This window comes from Opisthorchis viverrini (genome assembly GCF_000715545.1).
Source record: "Opisthorchis viverrini unplaced genomic scaffold opera_v5_455, whole genome shotgun sequence".
Lineage (NCBI taxonomy): Eukaryota > Metazoa > Platyhelminthes > Trematoda > Opisthorchiida > Opisthorchiidae > Opisthorchis > Opisthorchis viverrini.
Window position 1 is genome coordinate 187,125 of NW_008752116.1, and position 17,376 is coordinate 204,500.

The 17,376-nt window shown below is 44.8% G+C and overlaps 3 protein-coding genes across 3 annotated transcripts in view; 1 reads left to right on the plus strand and 2 right to left on the minus strand.

Annotated features, from left to right (window-relative positions):
• Positions 1–6,588, minus strand: part of T265_11185 (hypothetical protein) — a gene marked incomplete at both ends in the record, with an annotated part of 24,655 nt that extends 18,067 nt beyond the window's left edge. The window contains one exon of the mRNA XM_009177778.1: positions 6,462–6,588. Coding sequence (XP_009176042.1) covers positions 6,462–6,588 — 127 coding nt within the window. The remainder of the gene's footprint in view (positions 1–6,461) is intronic.
• Positions 1–17,376, plus strand: part of T265_15374 (hypothetical protein) — a gene marked incomplete at both ends in the record, with an annotated part of 82,647 nt that overhangs the window by 12,384 nt on the left and 52,887 nt on the right. Inside the window, 3 exons of the mRNA XM_009177779.1 lie at positions 11,720–11,821; positions 11,948–12,130; positions 15,799–16,068. Coding sequence (XP_009176043.1) covers positions 11,720–11,821; positions 11,948–12,130; positions 15,799–16,068 — 555 coding nt within the window. The remainder of the gene's footprint in view (positions 1–11,719; positions 11,822–11,947; positions 12,131–15,798; positions 16,069–17,376) is intronic.
• Positions 8,887–17,376, minus strand: part of T265_11187 (hypothetical protein) — a gene marked incomplete at both ends in the record, with an annotated part of 15,434 nt that continues 6,944 nt past the window's right edge. Inside the window, one exon of the mRNA XM_009177780.1 lies at positions 8,887–9,068. Within this exon, the coding sequence (XP_009176044.1) occupies positions 8,887–9,068 (182 nt within the window). The remainder of the gene's footprint in view (positions 9,069–17,376) is intronic.

Sequence of the window (17,376 nt, forward strand, 5' to 3'; positions counted from 1 at the left end):
CACGTGTCGCGTAGCGGCTGTTTCGAGACTCTCTCGAGTTTCCCAAAATGCATAATGCACACGAAAAATCAGTTCTACACTGATTCTAGGGTTTACAGCATAGAAGGGCTTCAGTTACCGGGCGAAATCTCCATTAAAACTTCTAGTTCTCCTCCTCTGTTTTATTTGGTTGTCTGCCGTTGTTAAAGGGGAATCGATAGACTGCTAGTGTATTTCAGTTTGGGGGCGAGATGGCTCAGTGGTCAGAGCGCCAAATTACTGACTGGAAGGTTCGTGGTTCAAACCCGACTTCTACATCTCGACTTCACCTTTCCGGGCTTGGGCAAGCTGGTAGTGTCCCAGATCTCGTGCTTCCTTCTGGTGACAGTTAGGCACCGAAAGGGTGCTAACGACATTACTCTCTATTATACACGTGAAAATGTACAACGAAATACACCGGTATATCGTGTGACGGGCCATTTGTCTGCGCTGTTTCCAAGTTTAAAGCGAAAAGCCGAGGTTTTTTCTTCAAAACTCGCTATCCTTCGTAGTTTCCGAATTCGTTCTTATCAGAAGGAGGAAACTTCAATCGGTCCGTCTTGGACTTTTTTGTGCTTATCGAAGCGTGTAGTTATCTGGTAAACAAATTTAAAGCACCATGAAGGGTTGGTCAATTTTACGATCGATCGCCCCCGTTGGAGTTCAACTGCGACTTAACTCTCAGCATATTGGCTCTATCGAGATGAAGAGGCGTTGAGATGTGATAAGTAAAAATAAGGTTTCCCGATGGAACGCCTTCGTAGCTTGGTAAAGTCTAAGGAACGAAAAAAAAACATAGGTAGTAATTTTTACTGCGATCACCAGAAGCTCTCTGTCTTCTAACTACCCAGATCAAGAAGAATATAACTACGTACTGTCGAATTCTCCACACAGTTATGGTCTGCAGTTGAAGGCCGAGTTGAAGTCCCGACAACACCAGCTCCACTGTGTGATGTGAAATCATCACCAACTGGTCGCACTGACACGTGATTCACAAAATGCACTCTTGCGATTAGTGTTGTCCTCTTCCGGCTGTCGTATCGAGTGGACCTCATGTGTGTTCCGGAGTTCAACACGGACGGTGGAATAAACAATTCGATGTGCTTCGCTTGTGACACTGTCCCTGTGTTGTAATGACAATTTCATTTAGTCTGAAATGAATCAACGACTTGAACTTCTAATGGTCCTACTTTGGTAATTACCTTGCCCGTCATTTTCATTCTCGTGTTTTGCAGAGAGTGCACGCACACTTTTNCACACTTGCACTTCCGGGCGGTACAACAACGCGGTGGTTCTATTAACAAGGTGACGCAGTTACGTTTGGGTGCCTGTGGGGCGATGGTGTCTTCACTAGCGAAGTTCGGGGTGATCTCCTTAGATGTGTAAAACACAGGAGTTACCATTTTTAGCAGTACGTCTTATGATCCGTTCTCCACTCAACCAACGACCTATTCATGCATTTCTATTTTGTGGGTTAGCTCCGGTTCCAGACCATTCCTATTCATGCATTTCTGTTTTGTGGGTTAGCTCCGGTTTCCAGACCATTACACCGATAGAGCGAACTGGGAAGAGCGAGCTGTGAAATACGGCTAAACGGACACTGAGTTTTAGGTAGAAATGAAGTTTGTTTTGTTAGTTAGCATGTTTCACGAAGGTATCAATTTATTTTGAAATTTGTTCTGTTGATGTTCTGTTCTGTTGTTCTGTTCTGTTCTGATGGGGCACTGGATACAAGTGGGCGCTGAACGTAGTTCATGAGTCCGCCAGCATGTAGAGACAGTCAAACCCTTCTTCTTGCAGGTAGTTAAAACAACTACCCTTATAAGTGGATCGCTTTCTTTCAGCGGTCAGGAAACCCCAGTTCATTCCGAATGCCATCCTTAGAGACTGTACAGCGGGGAAAAATGTGTGCCACTCAATTTTTGCTCGATTACACAATAGACTCGTCCAGAACCACACATCAAACCCCGTGTCGAGAAGTAATTTAAAGAGTAAGCACAGTACTCGATGGGTTTCTTTGACTACGCAACGCGATGTGGAGTGCGTAGCCATTCAGATTACCCTGTTGATGGTCCACACACACACGCACACTAATTTGGTTTCGACTCAACCGCATCCAGCTTAATCTCTCCTTTCTGATGGTCCGCTTCTGCTACCGAATTTGGATTCAAGTAGAACGTAAGGCCGACGAAATGTAAGGGAGCCGTTCTAACCTGATGAGCCCCAAGAACGGGCAAAACTGGTAGTGGGCTGTCGAAGAGTTACGTCTAGACATATCAGCGGTTTACTTGTTATCCACACTCACGTCCAAAGTGAATCAAAATTGACCCGATAATCAATGAAGATTTTAGATGTGTAGAAAAGCATTCTTTACTCCTCTCATCGGTCTAAGGATAGACCGTGTCAGTTTAACCATTACGCGAGGAAATATTGTAGCGTTTTCAAATTCGCATTCTGTTCTACGATGACTGAGAGAACACCAATAGGAAAAAGTGCCAGTTGGACGAAATACATCTGCATGTAAATTTGTGTTACCAGAAGAGTGAGTTGGAAATCAGATGATGATATGCTTCATCCGATTGGAGTGTACGCAGGTCACCTGGTTTTTCAGTTGTTACGCAGTCCGTTTCTTTGCGGAACAGACCCAACTGTGTGCAGTTCGGTATTCAACTGGACTGACGAAAACTCGAGAACTGCGGTTAGTTGTTGAGTCCCACGAAGGGCGAAATCTGTCGTGGCCCCCGTCGAACAGTTTCCCAAATCCCTAAGTACTTGTTTAAGAAAATGTTAGTCGATCTCCTTCGAACAGCGACCTGTATTCGGCGCACATTCCTGGAAAGTGCCCTCTACGTGCACAGAAGAAGGGGATTTAAACTACTGATCTCTAGAACCATTATATAGAAAGTAGCGCCGACTTTGAAAAACAACGTCGGTTCGTTCGGATGTGCAAACAGGATAATTTGTTCGATTTTAACTCGTGTCATCTTTGATTTCTTTTGTTAAACCTCTAAACTCTGACATAACGCATTCTGCGTTGCGCTCTTGTGCACAAAATCTGGGAACCCTTAAGCACCCGAATTTCAGCAATCCCAAACCACCGGTTGCTCCAAACAGGCACACGATTCAGCGCTGTTGCTTCAGTTGGTGGTACCTCTTAGCAAAGCGCACCCTATTTGAGGACATTCAGCAGTTTGGAACGTCGTAGAAGCCATATTTTCGTAGAATTCATACGAAGAACACCCTGACGGAGTATATTGGTTAAGAACAACACTGGGTTGCGTGAACACTGATCGTGCTGTACATTGATCCGCCTTATTTCAGGTCACTCTTGTCAGTCACATTAGGGGTTACTTTCATGGCTGATCGTCAGCATGAGTGAAGTACGACATCTGCGACCACGTCTGCTTTTTCTTTGTGCGTGTTTGCCTTGACCGGTCATGAGTTTTTACCTTTGATGTATATTATCCTGACGTGTCCGAACCGAGAGAAAAAACTGCACCCCATGCTACGTCGATCTGAGCTTTTAGACCGTGTGTTTTGAAGGCACCCGCTTTGGGATAAAGTAAACTAGTGACAGTTGTTCCTTGAAGTAACGAGGAAATTTTAGATTGATGTGTGGAAACACCTCCATCCTCAACTCGACAGTCACATTACGTACGTGGGGTATTGCCGGATATAAAACCAGGAAAGACAGGCTATCCGAAAAAGAAAACGAACGTTTTGTCCACACCGGAATTTCGAAGGCCACTGCGGATCACTCAATTTTAGAGACATAATGTATCAGCCATAGCGTCCAGTTGTGGTATCTTTCGGTATCAAGCTGCCATGCCCCTGAAGGAAGAGCGACGTCCAGGTTGTCATTGCCTAGACAGTATTAGTCGAGATGCAGAGGTCGGATGCGAACCACGGACCCGCCGGTCAGGAAGTCCTCGCCTTGACCTTTGAGCTATATCCAGCTCAACTGCTAAAAAGAAAACTGGATTTTGGAGGGGTGCATAGTCGTTTTCGACACGAGATTGTAAGGACAGAAACACAAGAATGAGTCCAGCAACACTGATTTTTCTGTCACTGTAGCGGGAGAAGGTGACAAAATTAGGTCATCATTACCTGGTGTGTGATTAAAGCCCGTCAGAGCTTCCGCAGTCAGCTGTTTTGGGATGAATTGAGTGTACTATCTGGAGACACGTTAGCATGCTTTTACCTGAAGACAGGTACAATACAGTCGAAACCAATTCATTCTTAGAAGAAAACAATCACCGGTTTCGTTGACAAGTGTCGGGAAGTTCCCGAAACAACGCTTGTGACATTTGTTCAAGCGATCAGACGTTCAAAGAAAGTGCAACCGTGTGACAGTGGCTTGTTATTGAACATAAAGTGGACTAGAAATCGACCCCTTGGAGCATTCAAAAGAGCGAACCTCTGTGCTTTAAGAAATTAACTTATTCGCTTAGCTTGCCCTCGTACTTTCCCTGTGGAATAGGCCCAGGGGGAATGCATGAACTAACATGAGGTACTTGTATCTCAGATCCCTTATACAGAGGACTCTCACAACTAAGTGGGCACCCATTAAGGAGGGGTTTTCTCTGTAGACCTTTGATCAAGTCCTATTCCAGCGGACAAAAATGCATATCTTCGCTCAGGTGTTAGCTTGTAGAAACTTTGACACAGCACGTTTGATCAAAACAGGACTTTCATTGTTCACGCAGTCAAATGATCGGCCGTTCACGCCCCTGTGTTCATCCAACTATATCTGCGCCTTGTCCGCTGGTCAGGCGCAGTCAGATTCAGATAAACACTGAATGGTGTTTGACTCCAAGACAATAAACATCGAATGACGATAAACAGTGAGTGAACTACCAATCAGTGAGGCCCACAAATCGATTGTCCGAGTGCTCTTGTGGACTAACCTATCCAATCGACAACCTAATCCCGTTTCCTTGTTGTACACGGACTCTGTCCAGTTGTGCTCATGTATCGTGCTGTGTTGTCCACATTGATTATTGATGTATGTATGTTAGTGCCGACCGTATCTCATGTTCAGATTTTGTGCAGTGTAACCACGAATCGTTAGAGTACCCCGGAGCCGACGTTTCGCACGATTCCTAAGAATATTATCGTTTCTTTTGAACCGCATTACTACAAACACAAAAAGAGCAATGGATAGATGTAGGAGAACATATGAAAAAGGGAAACGTTCCATTCGAAGGTGTGCCGTTGGTAGTGTTTCTGAGAGGCGAAAAGATCTACAACTTATTTAATGATTCATGGAATGGAAGCACACATGTGAAGATCAGAAAGCGAAAAATGGGATGAACACTCCTGAATGACAACAACTACTTTCATTTGCATACCAACTTGGTTTCGACGCAAGACGTAACTGAATCCAGCCAAATATCTCGCCTATCACGACCATGGGCTGTCGAAGGTTTTTCAGCAACCTTTGGAGTAGTATGTTACACTCTCAAAATGTACTGCGATAGCTCGACTACCGTACCAACCGGAACATGAGGCGGCCTTGTGAAACACATACAGTTGGAGAGGAAGACCACCATGAATGAGAGATCCGGCACAAATCAGTTGCCTTTTTTCGTAAAGAAATCCCTATGCAATTAAGAGCACTTGGCGAATTCCGTCCAATTCGAGTTGGGTTAGAACATACGGCGGAGGGAAAGCGGAAGAGTGCGCCGAACTTATGGGCCAGAAGTAGAATGACGAAACCAGCCGTGGATTGTTTAACAATATTCAGCAACCTTATGAGTAGTGTGTTACGTACAGACAGTCCTAATATTTTCGAGAAATAGACTAATTTGCAAATCAATTTTGTTTTCACGAGAGACGTAACTGAATCTCTCGTTTATGATATTCTACAACTGAATGTGCTGCACACATGCCACCTCATGTTTCAGTTGGCACGATATTCGAGATATCGCAGTATATTTTCTTAAAGGAAACTACTCACAAGGTTGCTGAAAACTCTTCGACAGCCCACGACCGGTTTCGCCGCCCCACTTCGGGCTCATCAGGTAGGCGCAGTCCCCGAATTTCCGTCAACTTATGTTCTACTTGAACCCAACTTGGACTGTTTTCGAGAATTACATTGCGAATATCGTACTGCGATGTCTTGAATATCCTACCGGATGAAGCGCGCAACGCATTCAATTGAAAAACAGCAAAAACTGGATGTTAGGTTGAGCCTCTTTTGAAAACCAAATTGATACTCGAATGAGTGTATTTCTCGAAAACAGTCCAAGTTGGGTTCAAGTAGAACATAAGTTGACGGAAATTCGGGGACTGCGCCTACCTGATGAAGAAAGGTGAAACCGGTCGTGGGCTGTCGAAGGGTTTTCAGCAGCCTTGTGAGTAAAGTTCTGAATATTCTCCAAATCGCAGTAGGCGCCAGCACAGTCATAATTCACAGATCAGACACAAGGTGTCTTTCATACTACGGTGAATGTTATTGGCGGGAAGGAGCACACAATGCCATGCCATAAACTGTCGTAGAGGGCTCAAGTCAGTAACTGCGACTTCAAGACGTCCCATTCCAACAACACGTTTAGCTCTTTTGTTCATCAGTTGATGAACCGAAATTCAGAATAACAGTCAATAGCAGGTCGGGCTAAGAGTATATCGAAGAAAAAATTTTCAGCACCGTATTTATGCTTTCTCCCATCCCACATAAGCATTCAGCACCTATCCACACCTCCTACGTCTTTGACTGTAGGATCGACCCTCCAATACAGTGTTTAGTTCATGCTTGACGGAAAGCTTCAAAATAGGTGCTCTGACCTCCTTGAAATCAAGGTGCTGCAGAGGACGGAAACGTTTCTCAAGTTCCTTTGCAAACCGACTTTGACCAGTCCACCGCGCATCACGCTAGGGCCACCCAGTCGGCCCGACGAAGAAGTGGTTCCGTGCTCATTATTCCGGTGAAGAACGCAGTCGCGTCAGATCCCGGTGCCATCTTGGCCGTCTTGAACCGCCTCACAGCCTCCTGGCGGTCGGCCGTCGTGTCAAACTTGCCTGCAAGGGCTTTTTTCGCGGTGGCCCAGTTCATCTTCCGAGAACCCCTTCTGGTGGCACTCAAGGCCGCCTTCTCCCGCCCCCCGGGGAGGGTCTTCAGCGCCGCCAAATTACCCCGGTCGATATCTAGTCCAGCAGCTTCCGTAACCTCCTCAAAGTCCTCCAGGGAGGTCCTAACATCCCCATCCTCAAAAGGTTGTGGTCACGGGATCCTCATCCTGGTCACGGCACCAAATGAATGGAAGAAGGCTTTTGCTGAGGACTTATCTATTAGAAAATGTCAACTAAACGGTTACAGACTATTGGACACGGGAGCAAAACTCTCATATGCATCTTGTTTACAAAATCTGAACATCCATCTTCTCCGTGAACGCTTCTTCCTGAACTTTCCTGCATATTCATTGACTGCTGCTCAAATCCAAGCGAGTGCTACAAAGCGACTCTAGAAATTCCGTAATGGATATCGCTTTTCAAGGAACGCAAAGCGGATTTACGACAAAACATACTAATCGCACGCCTCCCTCATCAGTAGTATCACCGTTTGATCAATCTGACCGAAGGAGATCGCCGTACAGAGATGACTGGCAGCAAATTTCCAAGACTAGGCTCTAGTGGATTTGTGAAACTGAGATTCATTTGAGAGTCGACCTACCCTCAACAGGCTATCCTGTGTGCCAGTATTTTCAACGTCAGGACGGTTTAGAACGGCTTTCTTCAGCGAACATGCATAGACTTATACGCTTGGGAACAGAATAGATTTTACTGGGCCTGTTTGTGCCTTGGGAAATACTGGAATACTGAAAAGGTCCGTCCGTCTTTCGGTACCTCCACACAGAATCACAGGAGCAGCTGTCCACTGAAGATCGGTGTGTATCGCAATGGCGTTTATTCTGCATCTTGTAGACGTGCCAAAGGGATTCGATGGTTTATGTGTGAGCCTCAGTTATTGGATCCACAAAGTTTTCGGAATGATTAACCGTTTCATGAGTATAATTCATGTCAATCATCGTTTCAATTCCTTGGTATGATACCCATATATCGGAGATGATTGAGCCGGGAGCGATGCAGGCCTGAATGGTGTCCATCAAAGTGGCCGCAGTTCGATCTGGCACTGCATACATGAACACTTCTTTAGTTTCCCTGCAGATCCCCCCGAAAATCCACTGCTGGAGGACGACTCGCCCTGTGTAGTTTTTACGGTGAGATATTAGCGTCTCCTCGATCTCGACGTGTAGACCTGGGCCGCCGACAACTGCTGGAGTGCGCAAAAGCCGCCAGGCGCAAACTTCGCGAAGAAAATACTTCCGGTCAACAGAGGTCATGTGGCTAATAGATAATTCCTCGAAGCAGAATTTGATTTTTGCCAAATTTTTGGAGCAGTGATAAATGAATGGAATTACTGTCCTAAACTCCATCCTGGACCCCCCAGCCAAGTTCCCTCTCGAAGACCGATTTCTTGTCAACACTTTTGGGTATTACACTTCCACCTGTCAAAAACGGTTGAAAGTGTCATTTGGTGGCCATTGTTGCATAAACTTTGCTGCTGGATCACTCCGTGGCTTTGCGAAAAACGTAATGCCGTATCCTTGTCATGAACGCGAGTTGAAAGCGTCAAAAATTTCACTTAAGGTTTTACGTCCGAACGGAGAAAGTTTGTGCACAAAATGAGCCGAGAAGCGGATAAGGAATCGTTTTCATCAAAAACAGGCCAAGGTTGTGTGCGTACATTAACTTTGAGCTGGCAAGAAGTGGCAGGGTTTAGCTTTTCGCGTTAGTGGCGGGGCTTATCTGTGAAAGATCACTATGCACATTTAGCTGATCTGAAGAAATAGGACTGGTCCGAATAGTCTACGAAGCCTCATGGAACCTGAAAAGATCAAACTTCTCTGGCGCTCGCCACAGACTTCTCAAACAAAGTTTCGCCGCAACCGGCCTCAGACTGTTCTCATTTGCATATGATGAAGCGTTCCCGACACGACGAAATTCCGCCTGTCCATTCCCTTTCACATTGTATCTATAATTCGCTTTGCCTGCAAATGCGACACGTTTTTGGGGGTTATAAACCATGCAAACGAGCAAGCAGACAATCGGCATAACTCCGCCATGATCAATCCCGAAAAATGTCGTTGAAAGTAACCGATCAGTTGTCATTAGCTATGAATTTCTCATCGCTACAGGATGTGATGAACAGTCAAACGAATTTGTCTCTCGTTCACGCTACGCACGCTCTCGCGCATGCGAATGAGTGAACTACGCTCAACCATGTGGTTGGCTCGTATGCCGATGTGATCGATCGCGTTTGTTTAAAAAAAGCACGTTTTGACTGAACCGAGTTACTGGTGACAGAACTCAGTGAAACTGTTCAGACTGGCAGTTCATACCCCTTGTTGAGGCCATTCCAGTTGGGGTGACATCCACATTGTTTTGAAGTTTTAGAGCTTGCTTGGTTTGTATACGATCCACTTAAACAATAAGCTAGCCCACAAGAGTGAGTTCTACTCACCAATCCAAGTTTAAGTCCTACAACTTGTTTGGATGCTTGTAAGCGGATTGTCCCGACGGCGTTGCAACACATGATTTCATTCGACAGAAAACCGATGGCCCCATTGTTGATCTTACTCCTGTATCATCCAAACCGTTTGATGAAAACCAAATTCTTTGATCAAAACATCAACCTACTTTAAGGAGTTCTTTGTTAATTAAGAACAATAAACTCTTTGGTTAGTTTGGGTTCTCCCGGGTGCAATGCCTGACTTTGGTCCATCTTAATGTCACCATTCGTTTACTGCATAAGATATCGACAAAAGACGGTGTCGTTTGGGTGGATGGAATCTACGGCCAAACCTTTTTTTAATCTACTGATGGTGACCAGGGTCTGCTCGTTTGAAGCTGGACTTTCGTAGATTTATGAGGCCTACAAAACTGGAGTTTTTTTCGAAAGACTCAACTATAAAGAGCTGTGAACGTAGTAGTTCTCAGATTATGAGGCCATTTCAAGTGCTTTCTAGAAAATTGTCCAACTGTAGCACCTTTTCGGTGCCTAACTGCCATGCCACTCGAAGTTTGCACGACGGCTGGGATACTGCCAGTTTGCCAAAGACTAGACAGGGGAAGTCTAGAGGCAGACGTCGGGTTCGAACCACGAGCTCTAACCACTTGGGCCATCTCGGCCCTTTGTATTGACCATCATGCCTCCCACAAAAGCAACCAGTTGTTATGCGGTACACGCCAAGACACGCCTCCAACGGCTGAGATCTTGAATTTCTGATGGCTGAATTTCCACGGCCGAATTATCCGGCCTGCTGAGGGAATGTCATCTCACTTCTTCTCATTCGGTCACAGAACTCAAGAAAATTAATCATTTCAACGGAAACAAAAGAATTTTCCATCTTGAAGGAACATTGTGCTCATAATTTTACTAGGAATTCTTCGATGGCACGTGACTACTTTCACCTTTCATCGGCTTCATCAGGTAGGCATAGTCAATCAGTTTCCGTCAACCTGATGTTCTTCATAGTCTGTGATACACAACCGTTTGCAAATTAAATTGGTGCTAACGGGAGACTCGAGTTAATTCCGGGGCCGATTCAGGGTCACATGTGCTCCAGCTAAGCACTCAAACAGGTGCTTTGTGCTCGCGGGTTTACTGCTCGTGGCCAGACCTCAGGAATCGCGCTCAGGAGGCAGTTTAGTTCCCAGAAGAATTTTTCTTCTTTTCTTCATCTAATGGTCTCCACTGTCGTTCACAAAAATATTGATTACTTCAATCAATATTGTACACATTTTGGGCCGGTGCATCACAATGGCTTTTGTGTCAACAAGTCGGAAATTCTCGTTGTAACTTTGCCGTTCAGGCATTATGTGGGTCCACTGAGCGCACTTATAGCACGCACTTGAGCATCTTCGCTGTACCAGTAATGAATAAAATCTATGTGACGCCACAGCTAACAATGGTTACAGTGCTAACAGGTAGTTTTACAATACAAGATGCTAAACTGTTTAACTTTGTATGACGACGTGGAAGTACAGTCCTTCTGGCATTCGATTACGCTAATTTTGGATGTTGAATGAATCAACACATTCAGTTTCAGCGAAGGCTACTCACTAGTGGACCCAGATGAACAGATATGTGCGTTCGAGAAATACACTCATTTGCAAATTAATTTGGTTTTCACGAGAGACTCAACCGAATTTCTCGTTTATGGTATTCTACAACTGAATGTGGTGCACACAGGCCGCCTCATGTTTCAGTTGGCACGATATTCGAGATATCGCAGTATACTTTCATAAAGGTAACTACTCACAAGGGTCGAAGAGTTTTTAGCAACCTTCTGAGTAGTTTCCTTTATGAAAAAACATGTATACATTAATCCTGTAAACGGCTTTTGTGTCATCAGATGTTGCCTGCAACCCAGATGCTGTGCTTGGGCACCGTAAGCGTGGACAGAAACGTTTTGGTGGAAACACCAAATTCCTGTAGAAGAAGATGGCCGTGTCATTCTGATCGGGACAGACCACTAGCGTATGAGCTGAGCAACCTGGAGCTGGACAATGATACTGACAGCCAAAACAGTGACCGTCGCCACACAATGGAATTTTACTGCGTTTTATGCTGTTTGTTTTTGATCGACATTTTGATCATTGCTAACGTACGGCATCTCTTATTCTCACTGTATTTCAGCGTATATACTACCTTTCCATGGAGTTTTGCATGGGTCGCACTCTCTGCAACACGATGCTCAACGTAGGCATTGCGTCGGCGGTGGATGAAGCCTTATACCAGGTCGGTTTCTGGTCATTTGAAACAACCAATGTCTAAAGCTATGTGAAATATTTGTTGAAACTTGTGAAGTTCTTGCACTCAAGCGTCTACTGAATAAATTACTCAAGTAGTGTTTGTCAATTTCAGTTAGGCTTGAATATCGAAGACCTCGTGGATATCGAACAGGATGCAGGGCTGGGGAACGGTGGTCTGGGGCGACTGGGTGCCTGTTTCTTGGAATCCATGGCGACCTTGGGACTTGCTGGGATGGGATACGGCATTCGATACGAACATGGGGCGTTTCATCAGGTCATTGAAAATGGATGGCAGGTGAGTACTGCTCATCAGTAAACACCTATGGTCTTGTTTTCCTTCATTACGAAAACGTCTCCAAGGATGACCTTCAGTGTTTACGTCCCTATATATCACCTGTGAAAAGCACATGACGGATTCCCAGGTTTCGTATTTTGAGAAGAGACAACGGTTCTCTGTGCCGGCAATACGGTTGAAGTTCTTTGGAATTTTGGGTTCCAGTTTTTCGTTGGCACCCAAGCAGTTTTCAGGCCTTCTATTCGGGCGTTTAGAAATCACTTCTGATTATAGCAATCCAAGAATAAATCGTGTTGGATAATTACAGAGTCTGTTTTCAAACCACTCTCTATTTGAACAGCCCTCTTTTACTTGGGAAGCCACGTACTGGACTCGCGTTTCTGTCTTAGTATAGGTCATCGGCACTGCTCATGGTGGCGGTACATGCAAAACAACCGACGCGGAAAACAAATATGTTACTACTACCTAACTGGTGCACGCTGGATGCATCTTAGTTCTCACATCTGATCAGGAAAAAGTGCTCACCCTCGGGAGATATGATTGGTTTGCGTAGCGGCTCGGAAAACGACTGCGTGACTGCTTCATTGTGCCAATCCATGAACCTAACAGTCAGACTTTATAAAAGTGCTTGCACCACAAACGCCTGTTGAGCAATTCTGATTGAATGTAGACAGCTGCGGGATCTGCAACCATTGTATTCACATCATTATCTTTTGAACAGTCCTCATTCCATCCTGACTTCGGGCAAACCAATCACATCGCCCATCCCCTCGCGCGTGATGATTCTGGTACATTCAGCATGTGCTGATAGAGAAGCAGTGTCATGCCTATCTCCCTTGTCAATTGTATAGAAGTCAAAGTACTTTTGCTGACCTGTATTCAGAAGGTGACTCGAGTCCGGTACTTCTCCGACTGAGTGTAGACGAATCCGAATCACTGCATCGAAACTCCAAAGACTGACATGAATAGGTAATTACTCAGCCGATCACGATCAGACATAAAGTTACTCAAAGGAAAGCCCAGACTGAACTCAATTAGGCAAGTTATCGAGAACCAGCAATAATCTGAGACTGATGATTGCTGATGATCTTCCGAGATTGAATTGAAGACAGTTTGGTCAGAGAGGTTATCAGCTAGCCAGTTTTGCAGTGCCTGGCATATAAACCTGTCGTCACCTCTTAGACGATTCTCCTGGAGCCACGCAAGAAACTGAGACTTTGTAGATTTAAAGTGTTCCAAGATGAAGCGCAGGAGTTTTGGGACTGCCAGTCGTCATACGGTGCTCGAACCGTTTGCACAGCAGGTTTAATTTTCCGATGGCTCTATCGATTTCTGTAATGAAAAGTATAGTTTCCAAATGAGAACGGGTTCTAAACAGTTCTAAACAGTTTCAGAAGAGTTTTCAGCAACCTTGTGAGTAGTTTCCTTTATGAAAAGTTGAGTTAAACATTGAAGGGTGCGACAACAGCGGGATGGCACACGACGGGTTCCTTTTTAACAAAAATCTCCAAAATAAAACGCCGGGTTCCTCAGCTCCTCCATAAAGATCGACGCAGAGTATTCTATTTATTCGTCAGTGGTTCGTTCATTGTCTGATGTTCTCAACTTGCATGGCATTCTAACCCATTTTAATGACTGGTCTAGTCGGGATAAGCTCAGAGCATGTCAACATCCTTTGGCGAGAATGACTTGTAATGTTTTCATTCTTCCAACTTGGGATGCATCTAACATGTGGTGAGAACCGCTCACCTCAAATTTAGACCAGTATATCTCCACAATGTATCCATCCCATTCTTACCATGCTGGACGATCGTCCCTTCTTCTTCTTCCAAGGTTAGTAACCCAGTTTTGATTGGGCCAATAGCAGTTCTCCGTTTGAAACTGTGGTAATGAAACTTTTTAATGAGTGTATTTCATCTCTGCGGCCCGCCCCACCTGACGAATAGTTTACACACCGATTTTGCGAGATGGGTCAGTGGTTGGAGCGCCAAATTACTAACCGGTAGGTCCCCGGTCCGAACCTGACCTCTGCCTCTCGACTTCCCCCGTCTAGGCTTGGGCAAAGTGGCAGTATCCCTGCCCTCGTGCCTCCTTCGGGTGGCATTGTCATGCCCTCTTTGATGTTATATCAGTCGGACACGTTAGGTCACCGGAAATGGAGAAGACAAAACAAATTCGAGGAAGTTATACTCCAAACAAGTGGATCGTTCCGTGGTATTGGATTCAACCGAACCAGAATAGAAAAAGAGCTAACAGTCCTGTAGGATGTCACTGAGGGGCTGAAATGTAGAAACAAGGTTTTAGTATATACAACAAATCGTTAGTTAAATGGATTTATTCATTTGGAGGTAGTCTTCCTAACAGGCATGACAGCTAGCCACCGAAAGGGTTTTACCGCTGAACGACTAAACGGGGCTTGCTCCGCCCAAGGTCAACTGAAGATCCTTTCCCAAACGAACCCCTTTCAGATACCAAGTGCACTGCAACACAGTTTAGATGCACTTGGTCTGCCAGTATTATAATAATTTTTAATGCTGGCACATGTTACTAAAAGGCTGATACCCATTTATGTTTGGATTTAAAAAACCCGAATTCTTTCGAATTCAATCAATTGATGAAAACTGAGCCTCTGAATTTTTCACGAGTTTCATAAAACTCCAACCCAATCGAACTTTACGCGATAAACATTTTTTGCAATAACTGGGTAGTGAAAATGTTTCAGCGTGTTCTTCACAGAACTTCATTTCCGGGTCAAACTGACGTGCGAACTGATGCTCCGAAGCAAACTACCAGATGGTCACAGACAGTCGGCCGAAAACAGATGCTATACTAGAAGCTTGCTACCATCTTGGATTCTTAGCGCCTGCACCAACACATGGAGTCATGTTGACCAGTGTAAGGGTTCCCTGTTTGTCCCCACTGTCTCAGCACCCTGTCTGAACAGGCGCTTCAACTTTGTGACCAGGAATACTCAGCCTTTAGACACACAGTGTTCTATTTTGCATCTTGGTTAGGTTGCGCGGTGCGCCTTATCACGTATGACGTTCCCCGGGGTTACGAAATAGCAAGAAAGGCGTCCTGGTCTGAGGAACTCCGAGTTGAAACACCAGCACACTTCACGCGAACGCAGATGTTCAGTGGGCTGAATTAAGGGGATTGTAAGTCCAGAATAATGCTTGTACTCTGCCCGTCATGTATGTATGTTTGAAACATTCGGTGGCATTGAATATGCGATGAACCGCATACAGAAGCTTGGCAGAAACTGCCCGAAGAATTTTAACCAGCACATTCACGTTTCTGGAAGTCAGAGGGGGAAAGAAACGGAATATTTCACGCCTACTGTGCAGGAAAAATCTAACGTAAATCTGTTTGTACGGAATTTTGCGAAATTGGTTGAAAGGAAGCTGAGAGTCTCAAGAAAACTACCTTGATGGCCTTTATCCAGGATTACAATTCTGTTCCACGGCCACCAGTCTGTGACCAAAGTATGGCTTTGGCGCGTTTTAACAACATACACTCCAAGGATACACGCCCAAACCCCTGTCCACAACTCGATAGTGACCCGTTAGCCGACTTCGTTTTGAAAACACGTGATATCCAAAAAAATTTTCTGAAAACTGGTATCCCCTGATTATTTTTTTCCCCTTGTAACTACAAATTACATACAGTATGAAGAACCAGATGAGTGGCTCCAGTATGGTAACCCTTGGGAAAAGGAGCGACCAGAATCCACGCAACTTGTCCATTTTGGAGGTCATGTGATTGAAAAGGATAAAGGTCAACGAAAATGGGTCGATACTGAGGTGATCACAGCTGTAGCTTACGACACCCCGATTCCCGGTTACAGAAACAATACGTGCAACACTTTACGGCTTTGGGCCGCCAAGGCTTCCAGAAGCTTCGATTTGAAAACCTTCTTTCATGGAGACTACATCAATGTAAGTTATGCATGCAGTACGCGCTTTTCCCCATCAGGTCTCCACAGGCCTTTTGTCTCTCAATTTGCCTACCTACCCTTGAGAAACTCAGTGTGTATATTTTCAAGTGACGGATTGCAACCCTTCTCAGAAAAAGCCACGTATTTGACCAATTAGGTAAAAAGAATTAACGATAAATCTGTAAAATTTGAGGGCTTTGCGGTCAGTTGGGAGCACCTCGGAGTTGTGATGGCTTCTGGAATAGTCTGAAAATCGGGACACCATTTGACAAGTGATAAGCTTACATTATTAAGGACATTATCCTTTCACTGAGTACTCTTTCGCCCATCAAAACGAACATCGTCGAATTCGCACACATAACCTAATGATCTAATGCATGACGTGCGTCTAGTTAAGTAAGTCACGATAAGTTAAGGTAAACGTTTCCAATCAAGACTTGCGTTCCGTCATCCTGTAGCCAATGCTCTTCCTCAACAAGTGGGTAAGGCAAGTGATGGAAGCTTCTCCCGGAAAAAAATGTCTCTAGAACGACGTCAACCTAAAATGGGAGCTAAATATTCAAATCATAAATCAAGTTTGAGTGCATCGTTTCAGAAGAGCTTGGTAAACAATCGGTGGTTTTTATTTGGGCAACGTTTCGCTTTTGACACAAAAGCTTCATCAGGCCAAGTGAACAGGTCACCGAATTGGCCAGGTTATAAGACAGACGCAGAACTAATCAGTAATTCCTCTTCATCTGAACTCCACTTGACCTCAATCCCCCTCAAACTAAATTATCGGAGCGCTCACAACCCCACAAAGACCAGGGAAAATCTACCAGTGGCACCCGAGATGAATCATCAAGTGAAGCACCCTGGAGTGAAAGACTGAGGAACGAAAAGCGATCGGAACTAAGTTGGAACTCCTCCAAGCCATCAATTCACATTGTCCTTCCACTGAGTCCTCTTTCGTCCATCAAAACGAAAATCGTCGAATTCGCACACATAACCTAATGATCTAATGCATGACGTGCGGATTTCTAGTTAAGTCACGATAAGTTAAGGTAAACGTTTCCAATCAAGACTTGCGTTCCGTCATCCTGTAGCCAATGCTCTTCCTCAACAAGTGGGTAAGGCAAGTGATGGAAGCTTCTCCCGGAAAAAAATGTCTCTAGAACGACGTCAACCTAAAATGGGAGCTAAATACTCAAATCATAAATCAAGTTTGAGTGCATCGTTTCAGAGGAGCTTGGTAAACAATCGGTGGTTTTTATTTGGGCAACGTTTCGCTTTTGACACAAAAGCTTCATCAGGCCAAGTGAACAGGTCA